The sequence below is a fragment of the Copadichromis virginalis genome, linkage group LG1 (genome assembly GCF_057382275.1).
Source record: "Copadichromis virginalis isolate Kocher_CV1m ecotype Utaka linkage group LG1, C_Virginalis_male_GT1.1, whole genome shotgun sequence".
NCBI classification, from domain to species: Eukaryota; Metazoa; Chordata; class Actinopteri; order Cichliformes; family Cichlidae; genus Copadichromis; species Copadichromis virginalis.
The window spans coordinates 40,765,253-40,779,868 of record NC_140618.1 but is presented as its reverse complement, the minus strand read 5'-3'; the positions used below and the strand labels follow the sequence as shown (position 1 = coordinate 40,779,868).

The 14,616-nt window shown below is 44.6% G+C and overlaps 1 protein-coding gene and 1 non-coding gene across 9 annotated transcripts in view; both read right to left on the bottom strand.

The window, feature by feature from the left end:
- Positions 1-3,469: 3,469 nt before the first annotated feature.
- The window catches only part of herc1 (HECT and RLD domain containing E3 ubiquitin protein ligase family member 1), a 94,312-nt gene continuing 83,165 nt past the window's right edge, over positions 3,470-14,616 (bottom strand). For all 8 annotated transcript variants that reach the window (XM_085463108.1, XM_085463160.1, XM_085463134.1 and 5 more), the window contains exons 73-79: positions 11,812-11,981; positions 11,403-11,568; positions 11,223-11,299; positions 9,820-10,072; positions 8,542-8,694; positions 7,399-7,704; positions 3,470-4,101 (exon numbers count right to left, since the gene is read on the bottom strand). In XM_085463108.1, the coding sequence (XP_085319234.1) occupies positions 3,916-4,101; positions 7,399-7,704; positions 8,542-8,694; positions 9,820-10,072; positions 11,223-11,299; positions 11,403-11,568; positions 11,812-11,981 (1,311 nt within the window). In that variant the 3' untranslated portion in view covers positions 3,470-3,915. The remainder of the gene's footprint in view (positions 4,102-7,398; positions 7,705-8,541; positions 8,695-9,819; positions 10,073-11,222; positions 11,300-11,402; positions 11,569-11,811; positions 11,982-14,616) is intronic.
- Positions 11,022-11,126, bottom strand: LOC146719303 (U6 spliceosomal RNA). The gene has a single exon (XR_014921762.1). It is a non-coding gene; the product is annotated as a U6 spliceosomal RNA (small nuclear RNA).

Sequence of the window (14,616 nt, the reverse complement as noted above, 5' to 3'; positions counted from 1 at the left end):
TTTCTTAGTAAATATATTTCTAAAGGCGCTATTGACATGAAATCATCACCTCATCTCAGTAACAACCCATCCAATCCACACATGCAAAGAAATCAAATCATAGATGTAAATTTGCTTGTTTGGGATTTTTTTGCCCCTCCGCTGATCGCTACCTTATGTTGGTTGAGGGGTTTGTGTGTCCCAGGGATCCCAGGGGCTATGTTGTGTGGGGGCATTTGCCCCCTGGTAGGGTCTCCCATGGCAAATTGGTCCTGACAAAGAGCAATTCAGAAGACCCCTATGAAAAGACCATCGGGAACAGTTTACCCTGCCCGGGTTAGGTTTACTGGGGCCCCGCCCTGGAGCCAGGCCCGGGGTGGGTGCCCGAGGGTGAGCATCTGGTGGCCGGGCCTTAGTCGGCCACAGCCCGAAAAAGGGACATGAGCCCATCTTCCTGCAGGCCCACCACCCGCAGGAGGCACCGTGGGGGTTGGGTGCAATGTGAGTCGGGCAGCAGACAGGAGCGGAGGCCCTGGCGGACCAATCCCCGGCTACCAAGACTGGCAACTGGGACATGGAATGTCACCTCTCTAGTGGGGAAGGAGCCTGAGCTAGTGCGTGAGGTTGAGAGGTACCAGCTAGATATAGTTGGGCTCACCTCAACGCTTGCCCTGGGCTCTGGAACCAGTCTCCTAGAGAGGGGCTGGACTCTGTCTCAGTCTGGAGTTGCCCCTGGTGAGAGGCGGCGGGCTGGGGTGGGTATCTTGGTACCCCCTCGGCTTGCTACTGGTATGTTGGGGTTTTTCCCAGTGGACGAGACGGTTTGTTCCCTTCGCCTTTGGGTCAGGAAACGGGTCCTGGCTGTCATCTGTGCTTATGCTCCGAGCGGCAGTTCAGAGTACCCAGCCTTCTTGGAGTCCCTGAGTGGGGCACTGGAGGGTGCTCCTCCTAGGGACTCTGTTGTCCTACTGGGAGACTTCAATGCTCATGTGGGCAATGACAGTGAGACCTGGAAGGGCGTTATTGGGAGGAACGGCCTCCCGGATCTGAACCCGAGCGGTTTTTTGTTATTGGACTTCTGTGCAAACCACAGTTTGGCCATAACGAACACCATGTTCAAACATAAGTGCACATGGCACCAGGACACTCTAGGCCGCAGGTCGATGATCGATTTTGTAATCGTATCACCAGACCTGAGGCCATATGTTTTGGACACTCGGGCAAAGAGAGCGGCTGAGCTGTCAACTGATCACCACCTGGTGGTGAGTTGGATCAGGACCCAAATGTACAGTGAGGGTGTGCTGGGAACGTCTAGCAGAGGCCCCAGTCCGTGACATCTTCAACGCACACCTCCGGCAGAGCTTCAACAGCATTCCGAGGGAGACTGGGGACATTGAGTCCGAATGGACCACGTTCAGCAGCTCCATTGCCGAAGCTGCTGCACGGAGCTGTGGCCGCAAAGTGGTTGGTGCCTGTCGTGGTGGTAACCAGCCTACCGGGCTTGGTTAGCCTGTGGGACTCTGGAGGCAGCCGATAGGTACCGACAGGCCACCATCAGAGCCAGCGCCTAAACTGGATGCACAGGTTGGGGCTCCAGCATAACGTCCAGGATTTGGCACCACTGGAAAGACCTGGTACTGTGTGTGATGTTCATGATTAACATGAACAACAGAATTCTGGAGAATATGGAAATTTGTTTTTGTAAAGTTCTGCTGTAAAAAGTGACTGTAAAATGTGTTGGGTTCATTTTATGGTAAATGGCCTGTAGTTGTATAGCAATGTCAAGTAAAAAATAAAACACAAATATGTGATTCTAATTATGAGATATGAGCCTTAGAGAAATGAATCCCAACAAATGTAAAAACTGATGGGATCAGTACTATGATTTAAACAAGTTGTCTAGTCAAAGTCTGATTTAAGAATGAGGGTTGCGGACTACTCATTTCACTAAACTTCTAATTTTATCTTTTGGGAACCTGGACAGGAAAGAAAATCAGAGCGAACAATACTACAGCTCTAAATGCTTTTGTCAATACAATTCAGGTGCATGTATTTCTGACAAGAGTACGACGTGAAGAAGATCGAAGCCGATCTGACCGACGCCCTTGACCGACCCAAGTGGAGACGACTTTGCAGAAAAGCGGACCCTACAACCGAGCGGGAAAAACGCTAGGAGGAAGTATTTCTGACAAGATTTGTTCCTAACACAAATACACCCCTGAACTGACCCCTGACCTCCTAACAGCACCTCAAAACTGTTTCTGGGTTCTGATCTTCCTCACTGTCATCATCAGTTTGCCTGCCCTCAGTGAGTGCATGGTCCTCACTGGATAATATGTGCATGTTTATATTATTAACTTTCTAATCTGACATCCCATCCTGTACTCAGCTGACCTGTCAAATGTACAAATATATTGTGGTATTTGTATAAAATATTCTTATATGTGCTTTATGTATTTAATTTTCTTTATGCAAAGTTTCATCAAGATCGGTCATGTTTGCCTACTGGTGGTGGTCAGAGGGCCCGGTGGCGCCAGTGTCCGGCAGCCTCGCCTCTGTCAGTGCGCCCCAGGGTGGCTGAGGCTACAATGTAGCTGCCATCACCAGTGTGTGAATGTGTGGATGAATGTAGTGTAAAGTGCTTTGGGGTCCTTAGGGAGTAAGTAAAGCGCTATACAAATGCAGGCCATTTACCACTTACCCTTAGAAAAGTGATCCAAAGGCATAATGTTGCATGATGATATTGCAGTTTAAACATGGATAGAAAGGATATTAATCTCACAGATTTGGTTGTTGAACTAGAGACTAGCTCCGTGTATACCTGTGCTGTTAGACCAGCAGAAGATGATCTCAAGAATAAAACTAGGTCTGGTTTCAATTCAATTTCGGGGAAACCTGCAGTCAGCGGAGACCAAAGCAGTCACCTGGATGAGTGATGAAACGTTTCTCCCACTGAAAACGCTGCGTCCACATGAACACAATCAACCTTTTGGGATTTCCTTACCTGGATTATTGAGCATGCATCAAGACCTTTCTGAGTTCTAGCATATTTTTCATCATCAAAACATTTTACTATTACATAAAAATAACTCCAGTAAAAACTCTGCATTTTTAAAGTGAAGATTTCATTTTAGATTGAGTAAGTTAACCATTTGTCGCGGATGTTTCGTGTAATGAATGGACTCAACTAAAAACTGCATGTTGTATTTACTAGGGACATCTATGTTCGACATTAACATTTGTTTGATCGAAATAATGAAAATATGACAAATGTGCAAAAAAATAAGGAAATGGGAAGGAGGGACTTCCCAAAGCGCCGTGTCACGAGAATCTGTTTCACCTGCTCGGGTCGTTATTTTTTTCCAGTTTATTTCTTCCTGTCACACAGTGGCATTTGTGATATTTTGTACTTCTCACATAAATTAATCCATTTATGATGAAGGGTTTTTCTTTTTACCATGGAAATAGCCAACTCCAGCAACAGAACAAATCAATTATGCAGCATTTATTGTCAGGTCTTTTATATGGTTTGGGAAACTTGGCATAGGCAATGAAAACAATAAATATGACATTTCCCCTAATGTAGCATTTTACACAATGTACAATGTGTTTCTTTCTCCACAGCTTGCTTGATAAGGTTCTATACACATTTCCAAACAAATAAACATATCTCCATTCAGAAGCCCTGAAAATGGGATGTGCACAAAAAAAGATAATAAAACACTAAATGCATTTCTCGTATGAATTTGTGTCAATAAAAACTGCTAATAAACCACAAAGAGAAATGAAAAGTTGTGCTGTTTAATCGACATAAAACAGATTAGAAAATGGCCCATCTGCTTAAGAGTTTCCTACGATGGTGCGGTTTGGATAATACTGGCTGTTCCTGCTCATTTCTGCCGAGTTTATTTGTGTGCGTGTGAAGAACTGCTTGGATCAGTAGTCAGTGTCAGAGCCCTCGGCATTGTCCACGTTTCGGGAGAGCATGTAGTTGTCCATGTCGATGGAGCGGCAGTTATTGATGGCGTAGCGCAGCCTCTCAGCCATGACAGCCTGGCTTGAGTACGGAGGCAAGCGCAGCTGGAAGAAACATGTCTGAGAGGTGGGCAAGCTGTCGTAGGGCTGTGGAGGACACACAACAAATTCCAAATTACTTAAACCTCACACAGTGTCGTTCTGTGGCAGGCCAAACGCTGCTCTCCTAAATTCAATTCAGTTGGTACCAAATCACAACAACAGTCGCCTCAAGGCACTTTATATAATAAGGTAAAGAACAAACAACAGTACACTAATGATTTAATGGAAAGTGAGTGAATGTGAGTGAAGAAGAAACATGCAAGTGGTCATGCATCATGAGAAGCCCCAGCAGGTCCGGCCTACTGCAGCATAACGAAGGAAGGGTTCACGGTCATCCCAGCTATACGCTTTATCAAAAATGAAAGTCGGATCTTAAAAATACAGACGGTCTCCGTCTGGCAAATCCACACTGGGTGGTGATGACACAGAAGACGGACGTGAAAGCTCAAGGCTCTGCCCCCCAGTCTGCGCTACTTTTAAATACCCTGGTGGAAGTGATGGTTTTTGGTGGCGCTTCTGAGGCCACTACTATAGATCTTGGTTCGCTGGCACAGTATGTTAAACCAGTCATCACTAATCTGGGAGTTAAAATAGAGGCAAATCTTAAACTTGAAAGCCAGGTCAGAGCTGTTGTCAGATCTAGCTTTGTTCATTTGAGGGAATTAGCCAAAATAAAGCCGTTCTTATCGAAACAGCATTTTGAGACAGTAATCCATGCCTTTGTTACTTCTAGGCTGGATTATTGTAACGCACTTTATTGTGGGGTTAGTGATGCAGCTCGTCTTTTAACTGGAACAAAAAAGTCTGAGCACATTACCCCAATTTTAATTTCACTCCACTGGCTACCTGTACGTTTCAGGATTGTTTTTAAAATTCTCTTATTTGCCTTTAAATCTCTTGATGGCCTGGCCCCCCCCCCCTACCTCTCCGAGCTACTACAACCATATACACCTGCCCGTTCCCTTAGGTCCGCCAATCAGCAGCTGCTTAAGGTACCAAAAACTAAGTATAAATCTAAAGGTGATCGTGCTTCTGCTGTAGCTGCTCCGAAGCTGTGGAACGATCTGCCCTTGCATGTTAGGCCTCTTCTCTCTCTGAATCTAAAAGTCTTCTTAGAACATATTCATTCGCTGAAGCCTTTGGCATTGATTAGAGGGGTTGACTCAATTTGTTTTAACATGTTTCAATTTATTTGAGGTTTTTAGTTATTTATTTTATCTTATCTCATTTTAATTTTCTTTACTTATGCTATTAGCATGTACAGCACTTTGTGAACTCTGGTTTTATGTTAAGATGTTTAATGGACAAATGAAACTTCATTACTCGAAGCTTTTCAGCACGAAACTCTGGTGGCCAAAAATATGAAGCGCAGCTTGAATCTAAAAGTTAAATGAACTGCTCTACAGAACCTGTGACGTCTTGATATTTTTTATTCATAAAAAAAGACTATATATAATAATGTGCAACACACTCTTATAATAGGCTGGGACTACGCCTGTGCTGTGAGGTCCCTGCCTCTGCCTGATTATGTATTTCACCAGTGACCAAAGCTTATATAATACCACACCAACATAAAACCAGGGTTCACAAAGTGCTGTACATATACAAAAAGCATAAACACATAAAATAAAATTGTATCTAATTTAATAAAAGCTACAGCCCCTTTGGAGCAGCCTCCTCAAAAGCACCTCTAAATGTATACTTAGTTTTTGGTGCCTTAAGGAGCTGCTGATTGGTGGACGTAAGGTAGCAGGCAGGTGTATATGGCTGTAGTAGCCCCGAGAGGTAAGGGCCAATTAGAGATTTAAAAATAAAAGAACTAAAAGGTACAGGTAGCTGGTGGAGTGAAATTAGAATGGAGGTAATGTGCCCAGACTTTTTTGTTCCAGTTAAAAGGCGCACTGCATCACAATAAAGTGCGTTACAATAATCCAGCCTAGAAGTAACAAAGGCGTAGATTACTGTCTCAAAAAGCTGCTTTGATAAGACGGGCTTAAATTTAAAAAAGCTCTGACCAAGTTTAAGATCTGCCTTCATGTTAACTCCCAGATTAGTGATGGTTATAATTCTATCACTATATATGTACGGTGCATTTCTTATGTACAGTTTAGACCTGTGGGTAGAACTCCTTATTAAAGTGGTTTTTATTCAGGAATAGGCAGAACATCTTCTTTTTGTTGCTGACTCCATATCTCAATGTCGCACAGCAGTTCACTATGTCTCGCACAAAAGACCGCAAATCCTGCCAGTGGTTCACTTCCTTATAAACCAAAGAATCAGGTACTGAAGGAGTGATGTGCTGATGAACAAAGCCTCGGCACAGTAGCCAGGGCTACTATGAGCCCGAGCCTGAAGGCAGAGTCGGTTTGTGAGGCTGAGGACAAACCGCCCTACGTTTTAAGATGAAGATAATGGCTGGAGAGTAAAAACTGATATAATTTGAGATGGATCTTGGCTGGGTGAGAGAGCGCCCATCAGGATGCAGGTGTGAGGACCGGTTGCTATAGTGACTCTTGTCAGGTGACCCAGACTTCTGTCATCTTCAGGTTGAAATAGACAGAAATTTGTCTCTGAAATGCTTCCTAAGAGAAAACTGTTGTATAAGGAAACTTCTTTCACCGTGAGCGCCAACAACTCCTAGTCTACAAATTCTTAAATTTTCCTATCTGTAGAGTTTAGTATGTGGATGTCGTGACAGTGTGGAAACAGCCTGCGATTCGGATTTTCACATGAAATTTAGACGGTTTTCACATTGTTCCCTGTGGAAGAGTTGGACGGAGGAGGCAGCGCTTTGGGGACATTTATGAGAGACAAATATCTATCACAATAACCGGGGATGAAAGCGGACACCCGTGGCTATTATTTTAGAGTAAAATGATGGACTTTTTGGTTTTATTTAGCCCATTTTTCAATTTTGTGCTTCTACTTTTTACACTAAAGCTGGCTGATAATTTGGTAATCTAATTAAATTAAGCTCATTCAGGAAGTTCAGCTTTGACTATTTCAAATATTTTTAAACACTTCAGGCAAAATCTTTAAATTTCCAGCATTCACACTGCCAGGAAATGCAAAAATATGTTATTGTACACTCATAACGATAGTTAATCGTGTCCTGAGTTACGCAGCGGTCCATTGAAGATGGGAGAACAAAAGAACCAAAATGCCCCCAGATAAACGTAGACTGAGGTCCTCTGTCTCTGAACTGCCTCATCCAGAGAAAAGTTATTTTCCCTGCTCAGCTCATTGCCAATAAACCATCCTAAATATCACTTAGATTCCCCAGGGGATTTAAGGAAAATAATTGGGCATTTTTTCATGATGACAATGCACCGCTCTACTTACCCTGTCCACCTTCATGATCTGAAACCTCTGGGAGATATCAGCTGTGTTAGCAGGGAGCCTCGAGCGACCTGAGACAAAGCGCATGAAGAGGACACGCTCCTCGTTGGAGAACTCCTCCAGGGTCTGCCAAAACCACTGCACCAAGGAGTGCTGTTCATCCACCTCTCTGTAGCGCACCACCTTCTTGAGCACATCGCAGCAGATCTCCGGCATGCCACAAACCATCTGCTCCAGCTGCTTGGCAGTGAGCAGGGACAGTAGCGGCACCGGCACGATCCACGACATGCCCTCACGCACTGCTGCCACCTGGGAGAGATGAGCCCACAGGAGAAGACTTATGTCCGTGTTAAGGCCAAAGTCACGTTTTATCTAACGGTCAGTTCAGCTAAAGAGACGTTCTTGTTTGTTTCCAGTCCTGCACACAGCTTGCTGTTATTAGGGTTTCCATGTTGAAACAGCAGACAAACACTGTGTTCCTGTATCTGGATCATCTGTTCATTCCCCTGTGAATGCTCAGTGGCTAACAACTGGTGACTGAGAAGTCCTTAGCCAACGAAGTTTTGAAACAGTATGACCAAGACGTACAAGTTCAGTTCAATTTCATATGACCCAAATAAACTCCAAAGGAAAGTCAAGTCAAAATGCTTCCCAGACGTCTATCCGAAGTCTTTAGTTACAACCACAGCTATGGCCAATAAGTGGGTCTTTGACCCAACACAGGTTTAAAACACTTCCACACTTTTTTATGACTTTGAAGTTAATCCATGTTTTTAATAAACACATATTTATTTATTTTTTTAAAAAAGAAAAAAAAAAAACACACTGTGAAAAGAGTCAACATCGACGAGCTCGTCCTGATGTCTCTAAACAGGAAACTTAAAACACTGAGAATCTGACTCCATCCAATCTGAGGTAAAATAGTAACATTTTACTATTTCCATATCATTGCATGATTTGACTTACAATCGCATTTGTTGCCCAAGGCAGTGATCTGATTGGTCAGATCTGTTTATTCAGATCCAGAAAACTGGAAAAATGGAGTTTGTGCTGTTGTACTGAAGAGGTGAGTCCGAAAAATATTTTTAATACACAAAATATTCGCATGGATTTGACATGTCTGGTGTGTAAAGGCCTTTTCTGTACCTGACGGTCGATTTCATGCAGTCTGTACTCAATAGCTCTTTCCACATATTCCTTCCTGTTGGAGAAAGTGAGAGGGATGCTGTTCCCTCCTGGGATAATGGGGACCATTTTACCATCTGCACTCTGCCCGACAAAGGAATCCAGAGGAATCATCTGCAAAACAAACACAAAAACTGTGAGTACTGGCAAAGAGCTCACTGAGGTTAGAGAACTTCACTTCATAAAGAAAGGACCTGTGATGGAATTACATTAATGATTTAAAAATATACCTAAAATCTCCACATCTCTAAGTCCTAAATAATAAACCTTGGGCCCTGTAGATCAGTGACAATTAATCTTTGTCCCCAGATCTGAGTTTGATAAGACAAACTGCTGTTTTTCTATTTGAACACGTAGTTAAAAAGCAGTTATGTCCATGGCCTAAAAGAAGCAGATCAAAATGAGGCTTTGTACTAGAATATGACAATTATATTATCAAAGAGAACGCATTAGAAAGACAAGCAAAGCATAGAATACAAGTCAATAACGTCTGCAGTCATGGTAAATAAAGGCCACTGTATGGTTTTCTATAAAAGCTTTCCACTAAATCTAACAACCGTTCATTGTTCTGTTCATTTATTCATTTCATCCAACGCATGAAAGCTCATGTGGCAGAAATGAGCTCTCATCTGCAGCGTCTTTTCTTCAGTATTCCTCTCCTCACCCCCATCTGGCTCCTCCTCCCTGAGCCTGCTGGAGGTTTCTTCCTGTTAAAAGGGAGTTTTTCCTTCCCACTTTCGCCAAGTGCTTGCTCATAGGGGGTCTTTCGATTGTTGGGCTTTCTCTGTATTACTGTAGGGTCTTTACCTTTCACCCTATAAAGCCTAAAAGCGCAAATCAGTCTGTGCATAACTATATATTGCTCTGCCCATGTCGAATGTCGGTTGGAAAGATTTTAGATATTGCCCAACGTTAGACGATACCCAGCCCGCTTTGCCAATGTAGCCGCTCCCCCGGCCTAATTCCAGGTTGGACCCAGGTAAGCCTGTCTCAAGCAAAGTAACATTACACAGGTTTTCTTTCATATTTCAACTGTTCTTAAATGTAGACATCTGCTTTTTCTCTGTTGCACTAAAAATGAACCAAACATTGAATTTAATGTTCTATTAAACAACCCCAGTTAACGCTGCTCAATGAATGGATGTGTTTGTGGCTGCTGGCTTGCTTTAGTGTGGTTTCAATATTTAAATGTCTAAGTATAATCCTCACACGAACATACAATCAAAATGCTTTTCTAACCTCATGGAAATTATCCTCCGTGATGCCGCTGTCTTCAATGTGAAGAATGCTTTTGAGTGTCTGCACATAGAGCAGGTCCACTTCCTCCAGGTCCTCCAGCAACAAGGGGATGCAGCACAACTGCTTCCAAACCAAAGGAGCCAAGTGCAGATCCAGGGGCTTCTTGGTGCGGATGGCTACCCCCATAAGAATACCTAAGAATTTAAACTGGAGCATGTGCTCATCCAGGCATGCTGACGGGTTGAGGAGGAATCTATCAAAATCAGAATCAGAATACTTTAATAATCCAGAAGGAAACTATGTGGGTTTCAGTTGCTCCAAGGCAATAACAGTAACAGACTAGACTATTACAAAGTTTACACATTTAAGAAATAGCACAATATACACGCATACAAATCGCTCACTTATACATATGAAGAATATTATAGAGGTGAAATGTATATGATTGACATTTGACTCTAACCTGTGAAACTTTCGTTATTTTACTGTAGAGCGTGTGCAAAGGGTGTAATTGTTGCAGTGTGTACGGCGTATTAGATGGAGGAGTTCCACAGGCAGGAATGATTTCCTGTGTCTCAGTCCATGCTCCTGTGACTGGCTAGCAAGTCATGCAGTGTGTGGGAGGTGCTGTCCATCACTGTCCTTATCTTGGACAACAGCCACCTGTCAGAAACACCCTAAGAGAGTCCAGCTCCATCCCCACAACATTACTGGCCTTGCCGAGCAGTTGATTGAGTCTGTTGGCATGCTGTCCCAGAATGCAACAGCATAGAGGATGGCACTGGCCACAACGGACTCGTAAACAATCCTGAGGGAGTGGTGCAGCTCTGGATACGGCTGTAGGTGGCTGAGCATTCACTGCAGTGTCGTAAACAGCCACCAACATTACAAGGGTAAATTCCCTGATCAAATAATACGGCCCGAGTCTTTGATTGTTATGTTTGTTTGTTAACAAGAACAGCAAGCCCTCTTCCTTTCTGCTTACCGCTCGTGGCGCTGTCCCTGTCCGCCCGAACAGTGTGGAAGACACACTGTCCACTGGAATACCCCGGTGCATCCATGATTCGGTGAAACACATCAAGCTACACTCACGATATTCCCTCTGACTCCGTGTCAGCGCTGTTAGCTCGTCCATCTCGTTTGCTAGCAACCGAACGTTCCCCAATATAATAGACGGCAGACACGGTTTGAAGCCTCCGCTGAAAAATGTGAAACGCTTCACGAATTTACGTGTCATCCTTGCACAGAGACCATGCTAATCTTCCCTGTATCATATCCAGTTTAGCGCATGCCATCAAAGAAATGTCTTTCTTTTATTTCAAACAAAGGATTAGTTACTCTCTTAAAGTCCTACAACTTCCAACACATTAACTGACCTACATGTTTCATTAAGGTCTTCTCACCTGTCTCTGTTGTAGCCAACCTCTGCTGTGGCATTGGGAGATGGGATGAGCAGGTCCACAACTCCTGTCTCCAACTCCTATGGATAGATATACATGACAGTGAAGAAGTAGTAGCTCTATCAGACATCCAGTAAACAGCTGGAATAAAATTTGTTCTAACAAGTCCAGATGTTTACATACCTGACACATCTCTGTGATGGTGTCATCAAAGACCCCTCCTGCATCGTCAGCACCTTCTCCAACTAGTTTGACCTTCCAGGCTCTTGAGGGAAGTCGGAGATCTGAAGCATTCAACTTTACAACTTGCCGAGCAATCTGTACAAAGATTGGTTTACACTTCCGACCTCTGCAGAGTTCAAATGTGATGGAAAACCAAAGTGAAAAGGAAGAAGGGGATTTTAAGTTTACCTTTAAGCACAAAATTATATTTATAACATCAGTAGCTGATGAAGTAGTTATGCATCTATTTTTTTATGCAGTACAACAATTCCACCCTGGAACAGTTTAAAACAACCATTAAAACCTTCATACCAGTGGTGAGTGTATGGAAACCTCTGACTGCAGGCTAAAAACAGTTACCAGTACTGACCGTGTGGAGATGCGTTTGACAGTGATCTGGGGACCATAGTTCTTGCCCTGCACCATGGTCTTGCCTATCGACCGCACCATAGGCAGCGTATACACTCTGGGAGCCAAAAGGGGCCTTAACTGGCCCTGGACGATTCCCCAGGTACCGGCGTTGTAATGGGAGGTACAGCTCTGCAGAATTAAAATGACATTTAGTATTTACTAATTAAGAGGAGCCCCAAATCTTTTCCCTACATTTGTACGTCTAAACTATAGGGAAGAAAAAATCTTTCCAATTAAGATGTAACATAGTAGTCCCCTTTCAGTCCATACAACACATTTAGTTTGGGATATCACGCCCCTGCATGTTGTGGCTTAAGGCACCTCTATTCGTGCCCTGTGATGACACATATAGACTTCTGTGATCACATTGATCCTGCAGTTCTCACACTTCACCTGAGCGTAAAAACTGAGGGGATGCCGAGTTGGGCTAGCTACTGATAGTTAGAGCTGCTGTCTGCTGGCATGAAGTCAGTTTAACTGCCTCGTTGGTGTTAGCCTCCACTGTTCAGTTGGTGTGTGGGCTTCCCACAGAGTGGAAATTTCAAGTGTCCTTGTGCAGCACTGTTGCTTTGCATTTTGGCATGAGTACCAAACCAAAGCAAGCAAAGCAGAAATCTTCTGTTTCTCCCGTCCTAATGGGTGCTGTTTGCATGACCAGCATGAGGTTGCCCTGTCTGACTGGGGACTTACCACGCCGGGAAAAGTAAGCCTGTGTATGTTGTTGCCAGCTCCAGGGCTCGACCCTGGAAAGACGGAGAAAGTGCTAGAACGGCTGTTGCATTGCAATACCCTCGCTAGGGTTCCAGCTTTTCCAAATCTGAAGATGAGGAGTATCTGGTCGATGTCTCTGCAAATATCTGGACTGACTGAGGATAAACCACGCGGGAGCACTGGCTAGCCTCAGCGGACGCTCACCAACATGATGACGTGCTGGACATCAGCTTGGGCATTCATCGACATTCTCATGGATGAACAGCAGAGCCTGTTGTCGGCTCAGTGTGCCGCCGCTGCTCCGCTTGCAGGCCAAAACAACATCTCTGTTTTTTCCACGTTTCATCACACAGTGGAGAAGCTCAGAGTGGAAAGGCCATCTACAAATCTCTGGCAGTTTGTGGAGTTTTTCCTTCCAGCGAAGCTGACAACAGAGTATAACTGCCTTCCAGTATTCCCAGACTTTGTCTCCGAGCTAACCACTTCACATGTGTCAAGCCACCGTCTTGGGTTAGGGAATCCCCAGCTATGGACAGTATTTAGAGCTGGACAGCACAAAGAAGGCTGGCTTAGCCAACCCGCCTCCTACGGAATGGCTGTAGCTGGTAAATTTACCGTTTACATTTCTGGAGGCATCCCCATTCCACATATATGGTGTAGCTGATCCCACATCTCTTCCATCCAAGCACTGTACATGCTCTGCATCTCAGCCTGACAAGATTTATAATTCTCAGGCGGGCGCTGCCCATGCCATGAGCTCAGTCACTGTGATACAGTCGCACCAGGCGATGTACCCGGTGCAACTTGGGTCCATTGGTTTCCCCAGACAACTACTTCTACCTTAATAAGAACCAAGTAAAAATGGAATACATTCTCCGTGCCCTTTGTGGTGTGCTCCCTAACAGAGAGATGGCTTCAATAATAGTAGCACATCTGACCTCAGATAGGGACAGTGCTATCTACTTGGATGAGCCAGTATCTGTTGTCAGGTCATTTGAATCTGAACTGAGGAAGAAGCAGACGGCAGCTTTGCGTGATATCATTCACAGACATGACACAGGCTAGCTGTTCCTCTTCCCACCGCCGAGAGCGGACCGACTGCTGCTAATATGGGTGTACCACCAGCAAGAGCCCAGCCTCTGGGGTAACTTCCACGCCAGTCAGCCTGGAGCTAAGGTCCACCTTTGGGCCCCAACGCCCAGGAGAAAGACGTCTCAGTCCTCCTAGCTATGGGATTGAGTTAAGAACTGCAGGGAGATGCCAGTTCCCCTATCTGGTGCTGCCCAAGAGGCACTCCTTAAGTCACACACCCCACTGCACACAAAAATATATTTTTGCTGTTTCAGGTTGTAATTCCTAGTTCGGACTTGTCAGATGTTCAGGTGACCACAACAGGTAATCCCACGTTTCTCACCCTCATCAGAGTCTGAATTTCAGTGCAGCACAGGCTGCACACCAATCAGTGAGAGCTCCCAGCCGTGTTTCAAGCTCTCAACTTTCTTTGTCCAGTTCAACAGTGGTCTGTTACACAAACGCCCAGACAGGGGCACGTACCCCTTCACTGTTAAACCTATCTCAGTCTCTGCTTTCATGATTTAGTGTTCATTTTCTGTCTCCGAGAGCCACACATGCTGGGGCTGGACTTTCTCTCCAGGCAGGAACCCCAGAGGGGGGAATGAATATTACACCCTTTACTAGTGGCCAGTTGTGGGATCTGTTTGTCGAGGCAAAAGTAGACCTTTTTGCCTCCAGGGTGAAGACTTACTGCCCTCATTCTTCTCTGCAATTGACCACGACGCAACCATTTCCATCGGAGGACTCTGGACAAGGGGCCACCAACCTACTGAGAGGTCAATTTCACCAACTGCCTCCAGGACAGAGTGCTGACTTTTGGCTTGTGTCTGACACACAGTGTTTCTACAGTGTGCTGAGGAAGTCACAAAGCGTGACTGAGACAGGGGGTGTTAATTTAGCTGTATATTTAGGTGACTGGCTCCTTCTAGTGCAGTCAACGCAGGAAGTGACAACACAAATGTCAGATTTTAAGATGCAA